General features: G+C 43.2%; 1 protein-coding gene across 1 annotated transcript in view; it reads left to right on the plus strand.

Annotated features, from left to right (window-relative positions):
- Positions 1-4,640: 4,640 nt before the first annotated feature.
- Positions 4,641-13,502, plus strand: part of LOC111223897 (pro-neuregulin-3, membrane-bound isoform-like) — a 333,890-nt gene continuing 325,028 nt past the window's right edge. Inside the window, exon 1 of the mRNA XM_022748194.1 lies at positions 4,641-5,429. Coding sequence (XP_022603915.1) covers positions 4,706-5,429 — 724 coding nt within the window. The 5' untranslated portion in view covers positions 4,641-4,705. The remainder of the gene's footprint in view (positions 5,430-13,502) is intronic.

A 13,502-nucleotide genomic window follows, 5' to 3' on the forward strand; every position in this document is an offset into this window, starting at 1 on the left:
GTACAACTCAAGTGCTCATTGCAAATGGATAAACACGGAGCTGAAAATGAGAAGGATCTTTTAACACAGATTTCTGAGGCAGGGTTGAAGTTGTGGAATTTTTCATACGATAATAACGATGGTCACTCAATTTGCTGGACAAATGCATCACTATAATCTAACACTAGACCTACTTTATGATATCTGACAGGATTATACAGCTTGATGGTAAACAGCAGATGGCACGGGGATGTAGAGAACAGCAGCACTGAAAGTGATATTTACAACTGCTGCATAAATGAGTGACAAAAGCTTAAAAATAAAACTGAGCAGAGTCTAAATATAAACCCCGTGGTGACAGACAGTGCAAGCTAACTGCCAGATTATCAAATAAACAGAAACATTATACTTAACGTAATGCTTGAAATAACAGAGAGGAGGCAAAAGGGTTATTGGTGACTGTTCTCTGCCTCATTTTCATTGTAAATTGAATTTTTCTCACCACACACTGTGTGCAAAAATTCCCTGATTTTAATTCTGTGTTGTTTGACTTTACGTTTAGTTTCCTTTGAAGAACTTGGAATATGACACAGTTAATGTGATAAAAGAAAAATTCATTCATCTTCTTTTCTTTAAACATTATCATCAGCTCTGCAGGGTCACAGTTGGTTAGAAACTGTCCCAGCATGCACTGGGAGAGATGTCATATATATAAATTAAAACCTGGATGAGTAATCGCTGTATTGCAGCGACTTTATCTCTCCGTTATATTGTTTATGTTGATGTCATATCCATCCAGATGACATTATGTTACTCAGAGCTGCGGATCAGGAGAGCTCTGCCATCGCGCCCAACTTTTTTCTTTGTGCCTGTGGCAACTGTCAGATAAATACAGCCACACAGAAAAGAAGACATTACAATTAAAGACAGAAAGTGCCGTGCTCCAGTTATCAGTGCATGTGTTTAAAAACCACAACGTAAAGACATAAATTAACACTTTTTTTTTTAAAATTGGAGTTTTGCTAAAGCAGTTTATAAGTGTGTTTACACACTTTTTCAACACTATTTAGTTACCTATACATAAAAGTCAGCCAAACGCATTGGCCTATTACAGTTCAAAATATGAGTATCCACTATCACATATCATGATAAAGAGACGTGGGTCCTGGGATCCTAAAAATGTCATAGAGTGGAAGTGCAGATGGGTTAGCATTTAATCTGTGTCCCTGTGGCCGCTTGCCAGTGTGATTATCGACGATTCTTTCAAACCACCACAGTGTCACGACGGCCGCTTTAACAGACTCACGCTGCCACGAGTCCCAGAACCTGTGTGTGTCAGAAGACAGAAGAGAGGTGTGAGAATCCTTGACCCCCCCCCCCCCCCCCCACGGACAATTAAGAGATTCTCCTCCAGGCAGGTGGCTATCTGCATGACTTTACGTGTGTCTGTCTTGTGACGCATTTGCACATGAAGATATAGTCACAATGCAACGGAGGAAACGGTGCATGGTTTTACAACAAGCGTCTTAAACCTTGTTTTACACTGTGCTGTTCACTGTTGAATGGATTTGAACCCAGGCTGGATTTACTGAGGCTCAGCCATTCAAACTGGCTGATTAACATAATAGACAAAATAAGCAGTGATGCGAAACTCAAAATATTATTAGCTCTTTGTCTTGTGTCTGTTTTGCCTCCACACTATTTCCTCTTCACTTGGGTCTATTTATTATTTCTTTTTCTATTTTTTTTTTCTCATGAAATTTCATTAAAAGAAGAGAAAACAATCCTACAGGAAAAAAACAGAATATGAGATATCCACAGTTGAGTTTTAATGAAGAAAATATTGGAAGAGAAAATAAAATAAGCTTTTTGCTTGAGGGTTTCACCTACCGTAAAAAGACACCGTTTCTCATAGATGCAAATTTTGTTATAGGGTATTCCATTACTAAACATCACGCTGAATACATTAAAGTGATGTATGAAAAATGAAGAAAAGAAAAGCTACACACCAAAAAAAAAAAAGAGGAATACTCTGGACTTTATTTATTTTATTCAGAATGTTTTCCTGCAAGTGGAAGTGCAAGCAATGCTTCGCTCCCCCAGCAAATCACAGGTGTGATTTAAAAAAATAAATAACTAAAGAGCTCATACCATGTAATTACAAGCTTGATGTTTTGTAGTGAAAGTGAATTACAGTCACATTATATACGGTACAAAGCACGGTCTGATATCTTATTATCCTAAACATAAAATAACAACTAATAAACAATAAGATGGGCATCACCACAGAAACAGGTTCGCTGCTAAAGACGACGTGATTGCGCCTAAATAAAAGAAACGTTTGTGTCGGATGCATCCACTTTTTTGCGGCTTTGCAATTCTGATTAGTTACAGTGTGTCCATATAAACCCTAAATGTGACATCAAATGCACTTAAGTTTTGGTCTAAGGTGTGAAAACCTAATTTGCCCCCATCCCCCCCACCCCACCCCCTCATCTGATGCTGTGCAGTGGGCGGGACAGAGTGAGTGAGTGACATCTCCTGCATTGTTCTCCTGCTCTGATCCGTCTGGGACTCGGGCTCCTCACTGGTAACTGCCTCGTCTGCAGCACTCCCTCTACCTCTCCCCTCACCTCCCCCTCCCACTCTTTTATATTTATCTGTACACACACCTCCACCCCCCACCCCCCTTTTTTTTCCCCGAGTTTTCTGTATGCATTCTGCTACTCCACTCCCTGCTAACGGAGGTGGGCAAGCTTCCCAGTGCTGGTGCATCTAGCAGGTGCAGCCTCTTTCTCTCCTCCCTCCCTCCCTCCTTCTCTGTCTCTCTCTCTCTCTCTCTCTCTCACTATCCTCGCTCTACCAGTGTGCACACTCCGCTCTCTCTGTGCCTGCGTTTTTTTCACCCCCCTTCTCATTCGTTCTCTGCCTCTCAGCGGCGGCAGCTCAGGGAGGCAGCTGTATGTGCGTCTGCATCACAATTGCCACAGGTAAAGACAGCTGCACCGTCGGATGTTGCTAACCCCAGAGGGGGTTAGGGAGTCTTTGCTGCTGCGGTTGCAAGTTCTCATCCCGGTGCGGGGCGCACATTTCTAATCATCTCCAAGAAGGCATCCTGTGAGGGGGGGGGGGGAAGGACGAGAAGAGGATCCCAGCAACCAGACCAACAAATCATAGGCTGACTGGAAAGAGCACGGGCTTTCAGGAACTGAGAAAAAAACACCACTCAGAGAGAAAGAAGAGACCATCTGTGGGATATTTTAAAAACATTTGGGCTTCCTGTTTGTGTTTTCCTTTTTTTTTTTCATCTCTTGCTTTTCTGCTCTTTCCTCTTTCATTCATTTCCATCTCCACTCCCTGCTTCTCATCCTCTTCCTCTCATTTTATCCCTCAGTGGCGGAATGCTCCCTGCAAATAGATGAGAAGAGGCTCTGTGAGCGCCTGCTGCAGTATTAACGGACAGTATACTGAGACAGCAGGGCGCTGAGCGGACAGCTTGGAGAAATCTGATCCATAGCCGGCTGGAGAAGGAGCAGGATCACGCGTCGCAGTTGCAGATTTATCCGCCCTGTGATACCACAGCGCGACAACACCCCTCATTCTTTTTCCCCCCCTCTCCCTCTCTCTCTCTCTCTCCCTCTCTCTCTGTGCTCATCTGAAGTGTTGCTTTTTGACTGGATCCGCAAAAGTAATTGGATTCTACGGCTTTATTTTTAGCCTCACTGGAATTTAGAGCACACATAAAGGAAGCAAAGTGGGTTTGGATTCCAAAGAGTGATAAAGAAAAAAATCTCCCAAAAAAAAGAAAAAAAAAAATGATAGGCTGATCGAAAATCAAAGAGCGACAGAGATAGAGGATAATCCAAGGAGTGTGTTTGGACAGACGCATAAACGACACATCTCTTCTCTCTTGTTCTCTTTCAGTTACGAAAGAGACTGATTTTGGGAGCTGAGGGAAGCTGACTCGGCTAAAGCTGTTGGAACAGGCTGCATCGGGAAACATTTCTTCCTTTTTTTTTTTTTTTTTTTTTGGTCCAGTCAGTACAGGGTGGGGGGGGGGAAACAATAAGACCCACCCTGCAAGTTTCACTCCCCTAGATTAGACAATACCGTCCCATCGTGGATTGTACATGGAGGGGGACGTACGTGCATGTTAAGCAGAAATAGCTGTGGATTTTAGCTGCAGTGGCACCCGAACACTGATGCCATGGATTCCTCACATGCACAGATGTAAAGCTGTTCCTTCCCACCCGTCTCTCCCTCCCGTCTCTCTTTTGTCCCTCTTCCTCCCTGTTCGAGGCATCACTTCTTCTTCTTCTTCTTCCTCTCCTCCTCCAGTTTACCCTCCTGTGAACATCCTGAAGTTCGCCGTCGCTTCAGTCGGACATAGGGACTTTGGCAAGACTGAACACGGACTAACTGGGCGATTATCCGTCTGTGCCAGCTCCCCCATTTCTCACTGGGTGACTCTGAGTGTGTGAGTGTGTGTGTGTGTGTGTGCTTGTGACTGCGTGTCTGCATGTATCTGCACCCCTCCCCTCCTCTCTATCCTCGGATTATATATTTGTATATGTGTTATTGAGAGTGCGATTCTGTGGGGTCCTTTTTCTTTTTCTTTTTTTTCCACCCATTTCTTCATCTTTCCCTTTGTCTCTTCCAAATGTCCGGCATTGTTGGGAACCGTTCTGCCTTGTGCTACCGATGCCTATCACAGGGTTAACCCTCAATGAGCCATAAAGGACGGCAGGGAAGTATGAGCGAGTGTTCTGGGGCAGCTGTATCCGGGGTGGTGATCCTGGAGGAACCTGAGGGTTCAGGGGCTTCAGGGGGCCGTGGGGAGGGCCAGGCCCAGGATCAGGGTCCCCTTCGTTGTGCCGTTTGGCCACGCCAGCAGACATGGCTGTGTGTGGTCCCCTTACTCATTGGATTCATTGGCCTTGGATTGAGCCTGATGTTGTTGAAATGGATCGTCGTCGGCACAGTGCGGGATTACGTGCCAACAGACTTGGTGGATGCTAATCGAATAGGCCAGGATCCTATCTTCCTCTCCAAGCCGAGCGGGATTCCCAAAAGTCCCGATACTACTACTACTACAACTACTCCTACAGCGGATGGCGGGAACCCCACGCCTAGGACTGTAACTGTCGCGAAAGGTAGAACTCGTTCCACTGCTACTACCACTACTATAAACCCCAGAGGGGGTGGAGCCTCGGGTAGCCAAGTAACCCCTCGGAATCCTGGGAATCGAAACGGACGCGGACCTTCGGGTTTTACTACAACCACCGCAGCGCCGAGGACGACCTTCGTGATTGGAGTGGCAACGTCTAGCCCCTCCCCGTCCAATCCGACCGTGCTCCATGACTCCACGCAGATGTGGACCCCGGAACACACTACCACCGAGACGGTCTCCACTACGCTCACCACGCGTACGCACGGCCACCGCAAAACACGTGAGTCACTCATATCAAATAAAGGGCAACGTCTTTGGTGTTTTAAATATCCCCGAGTGATTTGCCTCGAGTTTGCTTTGTTTGAGCCGATGAACGGTCAGATTCACTCAGGGCATCCCACAGGTGTGTTGCCCGTTTACAGGTTCGTCCATTGGTTGGTTCTTTTTTTTTCCAACAAGACTTATGTTTAATTTTTGATTCGTTGTTGACAACTGAGAGATTTTACAGTTCATCCGTAACATTTGTTTTGCAGTTGGCGAGCATTACTCTGCTGTTCTGGAATTTGCATATCTGACATTACTGCAGGCTGAGAATTACAGAAGAGTGATCGATAGCATTGATCGGTACAGTAAGGCTATCTGAACTATTGCAGAACTTAATAATCAATCTTCTGCTGTGGTTGGTTGCACTCTTGTTTCTTTGCAGCATCATGTTCTGGTGGCACAGTACAAGCAGTGTCGTGACATCTTGTTTAGCAACATGGAAAATGATGGTAGATGCAACTTTGGTCTTAAACAGAGCGCGTGTGTGGGATTTGGTGATGCACTGAGTAAGGTGATCTTTACATCACATTAAGAGGTTGAAGATACAAATCATCAGTCATGTCATTTTAACCAGGAACTTAATGCTATGTTATCATTAAGGTGATATTTCTGTGATGAGGGAAAAATAAGATCAGGGTTGAACAAGTTTGTGGAAAACATAGATTTTCTCATGCAAGCATTTGTTCATAAAATGTCACATTGGTTTTAAAATGTCAGGCTTTTTAAGCTCCTGCACACTGTACTCGATGAAAACATATGATTTGCACTCATGGTCTGGGCACATGTGCATACACCCGTACGTACACTAAGTGGTGTTGTTTACTTGCTGCAACCTTCAAGCTACAGGAGTGTCATATTGAGGTGTTGCTTCCCTCCTTTAAACCTCTGAGGTTCCTTAATGCTTCTGATGTTGTGTCACAGAGATGGTACCTGACCCCCCCCCCCCCCCCCCCCCCCCGATAAACTAATCAGTCGTTGCATCTTGAGACTGACTTATAAGGAAATGTGTCTTAATCCATGTGTTAATAAATGCTGATTTGTGGACTTTTGTTTTTACCATCACTGTCCTTGACTTAAGGCAAACATGTTATTGATTAGTGCTTCAGGGGATTTTTTTGCAGCAATGAACGGCACGCGCACACACACACACACGCACGCACACACACACACATATGCACACAGCTTCCTCCATGATAAATCTTTCCACTCTCAAAATGGTGTCACATTATGTGCTGGACTTCCCTCTGCCTGTGATGTTGCTGTGTCTGATCCTGGTCTGGGCCTGCACGGACAGTTTCAGAGTGGGGAGGGGGCGGGGTTATATTTTTAACTGTGACCTCATGCTCGGCACGTATCAGGTCTCTCACATGTCTGCAGGAGGGGGGGGAGCTGACAAGTCAGCAGGCATTTGATGAAATTTAGGTGATGCAACCTCATACATCTCATACACTGCTAATCTCTTCTTGCAGTGTAATTTAATTTTACAGCTACATTCCCATAGCCATGACATGATACTACGTTAATGTCAAAGTCTGGACCAATTAAAGAGGGTACAGGCATTTTTTTGTATGCTATGAATTAATTAGCACTCACCTAAATGGCTCTGTAATGACATTTAAACTCCAGTATTGTTGCTATATCTCAACATATGGGCAGTTGTTATGTGTGATTTACACAATTACCACCATTTATTAAATAATTGATAAATACCTGATGCCAGTCATATTGATAAACGTGATAAACAAAATCATCCTATCCCACCTGCCGAGGCTTCTGGGTGCTTGACTGCAAAGGTGTGGCTGCTTCTGTCTTGTCCATGATAATGAGAACGTCCTCAGTCTCCACTAGAGACCGGGGAATGTTCCCTCCGATAATTAGAGACATGGGGGGGGTAAAAAAAAAAGTGTATCATTTCATTACCAGGACGAAAGATGGAGGCCATTCATCATCATCTCTTCATTTATTAATTAACCATTAAAAAAAAAAAAGAAGCCATTTCTCCAGTAAGTGCTCCTGAAAACCATTAAGCCTTGTTGATAGATAATCCAGGGAAAATGTCACTCCTCCTCGCTCGCCTGAGAAAGTTCTGCCACTACAGAATAGCCAAGTCGTTCGATAATCCTAAACACCCTTCACCCTCCCACCCCTTCTATTTTACCACCCACACGCTGCTTTGATTTGAAAAAGGCCATCATTTTCACATTAACCATCCATTACGTGTGAATGTGTTATGCGGTATTACTGGATTGCCTGTGTTGGCTTGTGCTCAGAAACTGAGAGAATTCTATTAATTTAAGTAAAGCTGGCCATCTGCGCCCTCTTAACAATGCTGTCGCCATCTTTGTGGGTCACAAAATTAAGATGGACATAGATTTTATCCGACACTTGGCCGCGGTGCTTTCAGTGGCCCGCTACGGCTCTTAGAGTTGCAACGAGGGTCGAGGTGCCCAGGTTTTTCCTTTCAACAATATCCTCAACCTCATGTGAAAATCACGTTTCTTATAGTGAGTGGCGACGGTGCGGTTTAGCATTGGTGATATTTGGTGACATTCTAGCTTGTCTAACGCCCCCCCCCCCCCAAAAAAAAAGTCAAGATCTGACAACTATAAGGAGATATGATTCAGGCGTTGAGGTGTCCCACTCCAAGCAAATGTCACTTTGAAAGCATGATTGACGTTCCTACAGAATCCCTAAGATATCACTGCGCTGTAAGCCGCAGAATGAAGCAAACACACGGGAGAGATGATTCCATTATAAGGGAGCAAAGTGACCTCTGCACTGCCGGGCGAAATGTCAGGTGATGCCTCAGCGATAATGTCACTCGGATCAAGCGAACTGGAAATCGGATCTGTGCCCTTAGTTGCCACCTCTCTCAAGATTATAAGTTATGATCAGCGGTGCATGTCTCATAGGAAATGAAACAGAAATAAAAATAATAATAATATCAGAAACATAGAAAGAGCAGGTGAGTCAATAGTGATGAGGAAACCCCTCGATAATAGTTAATTTGATAATGAGAAGGCACTCGCTCTATTAAAGAAAAAAAAAAGACAAAAATAAATAGATAAATAAATAAAAGGAATGATTGTGGTCAGTCAGAGCTGGTTGCACAAAACACCTTAATTTTTCCAGTAATGCGTGACATTTAATTTCTGCTTAGCTGAGGGAGTTACTGAAGGGTGTTGCACAGAATCTCTTAAAAAGGTTTCCTTAGTTAAGGAGAAACATTAAGGCATTCGCAACAGTGATTTATTATAGCAGTAAAAATTCTACTGTTTCCATGGAGACCGTTGATTGGCTGCCATTAGTACTTGTGATACCTGTTATCACTTCTGGGAGGCCGGTACGATTAAAGAAGTATTTGGGCACATTTTAAGGAAACTTTGAGAAGACTTGAAGGTGTTTTATGTGCAATTGTTTTACTTTAAGGAAACCTTAACTCAGACTAACTCAGAAGGAAGAAATTAATTTAAGGTGTTTTGTGCAACAAGCCCGATGCTGCGATGACATGTTGATCTCTTTTGGATAAAAATCTGTTCTTTCCTTCAGCCAGAAAAAAAACTTTATGAGGACATTATTCTTCATGAGCAGTGTGTGGTTCAGAATCTGTAGAAAGTTTTTACATGTCTCTCATCCAAGGCCGACAGTCACCTAATCTGAAAATAGTGGCCCTGTAAATTCAACATAAATGCTGTGCAGTCTGGTCAAGGCTTTGTTCGGTCATTTCGTCTACCACCCATGAAAAAACAACCCCAAATTAACCAGTAATTAATTTTGGCTTTCATCACTGCTGGCCAACACCGAGGGCATCAGCGTACATGTTTGTGTTGCACTAATCATCTCATATGGAGAGATTTTAGGTTTTAAACCAGATTTTAGGTTTTAAACCAGATTGTAGAGTTCACAATCTTTACACTTGGATTAGTTCTCTGTGAGCTGCTTTGTAACAAGTTCCCTATGGTGCATTTTTTTTTTTTTCTATGTATGCACGCCTGTGTCCGTTTTCTCACGCTCACAGCAGCACGTCTATGTGTGTCTATATGTATTTGATATTTCGGAGCCAGCTGTGACATCCTGTGTGAGGGAGAACTGAAGTCAGCACCGTCCTTGAATCCCTGAGTGATTCCTTGCAGCTGAAAGAGCTTTTAAGGACAAGATTACAGTTTTTGAGGGAAGCAAAACGTGGATGAAACGGTGACTGAAATATGACATGGATATCCATAGTGTGATTATTGTGTGTGTGTTGTATTTTCTCACTGAACCTGCGTCTGTGTATCTTCATGATCAGTTAATTCACATTAAATTTGGACCATGAAAGAAAGCATGACTGATAATCACTTTAAAAGGTCATTTAGTGTTAAAGGTCCAATGTTTACTTCTTCTTCTGTGTTTTATTTGAAGTGTTGATCCATAAGAAGATATATTTGTGGTTTTAAGTACGAAAACCGTCTCAGTGTAGTTTCACATCTCCTCTCTCAGGCTCTAGCAACAACAGGTCAGTGAGCCAATCAGAAGAGAGGAGGCTCTGAGCCTCTCTTGGGTAAGTGGTCTCAGATCGTTGGACATTGTACAGCGCTTTGAATTGTCGACAGACATGCCAAAGCTCTATATAAATGCAGTCCATTTTACCACTTACCATGACACACAGTTACAGGGTTCTTCAGTGAAATCCAGTCACAAGTTGGCCTGCAAAGCCTGAGGGTCTAGTGATCAAAATGCCTGGGGAAACTAGCGCATATACATATATATATATATATTTCCATGCATCTAAATGCTGTAAGGCCATGCTTTCCTCATGTTCTGCTTCATTTCACTGCCAAGAGAACTTATAACCAATCGCACAAGTTGTTCCTTAAAGAGCAGGGCATTCTTTAATTTATATCGCTCGAGTCAGTTAATCTCTGATGTACTCGTTAAGGCTGCCGTGCTCGACCATGAGTTGAATGCAGCAAAGAACCTGTCACACCGTCCCCCGTGAGTGTTTTAATTTGGCGGTAGATGCCGTGCGAATTAAGCTTAACATCGCATTGATTCATTCTGATGAAATTTCTTGCAGGGCGAAGAGTGATAAAATATTAATGATGCGAAAGAGAAACATGTTCAATATGTAGAGGAAAGTGTAAATAATTGAAGATGGCCCTTTGACGAATTATCCCACGATGAGCAATCCCCCCCCGTACGTGAATACTTCTTCAGCGAATGAAGGCGTTGAAGGTGCATTCATTCTCCATGCTGGGTAAGATTGTCTTTGCTGGAGAGGAAAAGAAACTATAAGGTGTTATTTTGTGAGATTTTTCACAAAATTGCTTCACGACTGCCAAGGTTAAAATTCTCCATCTTCCTCTCTTCTCTCACTTCTCTCACTTCCTCTCCTTTCCCGAACACATCTATCAGCTGGGTCCAGATGATGATGAAGTACGGAGTGGTTAAATGTTGCTGCTAACTTCAGCAGAGCTTTTTTAATAATGAATTCAGGTTTAAGCTGCTTTGATTAGATGAGGTTTGCTCCATTTTATTGGAAGCCGGTGGCGGGGGGTGGGGTGGGGGGTGGGGGGGTAGCAGCTGACAAGATGTAAGAGAAGTTAATTCCTTTTCTGGGACTCACCTGCCCTGTGCCACCTCTCCAGAGGAGGCTGCCACCTGCCACCTACAGTAGCTGCTCCGCTGTCTCCGTCCTCTGAGGCGTTTGCGTCCGACTGCTGATGGGAAACACAGCCACTAATATCGCAACCTGGGATTTCTTCTGTATTCAGCGGTGGGATTGGATTAGCATTGGGTTCTCCCATCATGATATAACCTCTGTCTTATACCTCGCTCTGTGTTTATTCATCTGATACAGGCTGATGCTGTTTTGAAGCTGTGTTTAGTACACCAGTCGTTGCCAGTGAGCAACTAATCCATAAATATCTTGTCTTTACTCAGAAAGATTTCATAAAACATGATGTAAATTAAGCCCAAAGTCTAATATTTTGTTTCCAGATTCTATATAATACATCAGAGCATACAGTTATAAGAGATACATATTGATTTTTGTGGGTTATTAAATAAGAGAGGCAATAATCTCCACCCCCTTCTCCCACAGCCCACCTTTCCCTCCCTCTCTTTATTAAATCCGTCAGCGGGCCTACAGCAGCGAACCGTTTAACACAAGTAGGCAAATAAATATCAGACTGTTACGAGTTCAACCGTAGCCAACAGCCGGTGTTGCAGTTCGTTTCGCTGTGGAGGAGAAGTTTGGGCCACGACGGACGATGGATGCACGGAAAAACCTGACCTGTGGATGCACAGGTAAAAGTCACAATGACAACACTTCCTGGAAATTATGTTTTCGAACGTGTCGTCAAAATGTTCACAGACGATGTATTTGTTTTCCACCAAAATATCCAATTGTGAAGCGCAATGTGTACTTGGAGTGACTAAAGCATTGTTATACTTTTTTTATGCTTCTGTTTAAGCATGTGCAACCATACCCACCATCTTTCTCTTGCCTTAACTAACAAGTTTTTATTGCCTGAAGCTAACCACAGACGGGGCTGTTGATGTAAACCCCCAGTCTTTGTCGTCACAGTCATGTGGTTTGTTTGCTTTTCATCCACCTCAGCCACCTGCTGATGACTCTGTTGCAAAGGCAGAACTTCACTCTGTCCTTAACCAAGTAGTTAAACCTTAACCAGAGAGGTGGCAGAACCGAAAACCCTCATGTGAGTTGTTACCAATAACAAATTAAGTACCAGCCTGACAGATATGCACTGTAAAATATTCTTTGTGTGAACAGCAACAACAGAAATGTGTGTGTGTGCATCATGTGTAAATGCAAAATTTAAGAGCCAGTGCATGCTTCATTTATTTCCCTCATTTATTTGTTCATTAATTTTTGGTCCTCTACCCATTCTTTGGAAAGACAGATTTAGCAATTTTAGCTGACATATATAGACATCAACTTTAGGTCATAAAGGTCAAGTGACACAGTTTGACCTCTCTTACGTTTATGTTTCACACATAACATATTCACCCGTGACGCCATGCACCAAAGCAAAGCCTCTCCCTCCTCCCGCCTGCCTCCTGCTCATTATGCTGCAGGCACCTGGCAGTAAACAATGCTATTAGCAAAGATAAAATGCACAGACAGTCATTTAACCACCACGTACACTCAGCAAAGCAGGGAACCCAACCATTCAGGTCTATACCAGTACTAGTCTGATATGATTTCTTTCAGTGGCTGAGCTGTGTGATTGAATTTTTTTCCCTCCTCTACCCTGCCATCTCTCTCTCTCTCTCTCTCTCTCTCTCTCTCGCTCGCTCCTCATGTCTCTCACTGCCTGTCTCAAGGTCAGCTTGTCTGATTCATATTACCGGTGCTCCTGCTGCTGATGTTGGCTGGACCCAGTGGAGTGTTATTAAGTGCGGTTGTGTACGAGAGAACTGTCAAAAGTTAGCTTTCAAGCGTTTACATTTTCATCCACTGAAGAAGTGGATGAAAAGCAAAACAAACATCCCTAGTGCAGCGATTGATTCAGGTACAGTACAGCTGATCTTATAGTTATATATAAGTGCATTTACTCAAGTACTAGACTTTGTTATAAATGATGCGACTTTATCCTTTTATTCCACTAGGTTTCTCTCATTTAGCTGCTTGTAGCATATAACATCCACCCTAACCTGCTGCAGCATTAAAATGCTGCTAATGCATCAGTGATTATAACCCGATAAGGTAAATAATCATATTATAATTTAAGGTCCAATATTGTATAAAGTGAGTGAATATTAATAGTGAGTATCAAAGTGCTCAGTCCACGGTGAAATACACACAGCCTGTATTCAGAAAAACGAGTTGTCATGACGTCTGTAACTTTGTGATGTCACAACAAAGCCCCGCCCATCTGGACCCACCATCCAGCCTCACATGATTTGGTTTCTTGGTTTTGTCTTGGTGTTTACGTGAAATCTAAAAAAAAAAATTGCTCAGAAAACAGTCAGCCAATCAGAAGAGAAGCTCAGAGCCTCCTCTCTTCTGATTGGCTGACTGACC

Source organism: Seriola dumerili, unplaced genomic scaffold, assembly GCF_002260705.1.
Source record: "Seriola dumerili isolate Sdu_G_001 unplaced genomic scaffold, Sdu_1.0 BDQW01000120.1, whole genome shotgun sequence".
In the NCBI taxonomy this organism is placed as follows: Eukaryota; Metazoa; Chordata; class Actinopteri; order Carangiformes; family Carangidae; genus Seriola; species Seriola dumerili.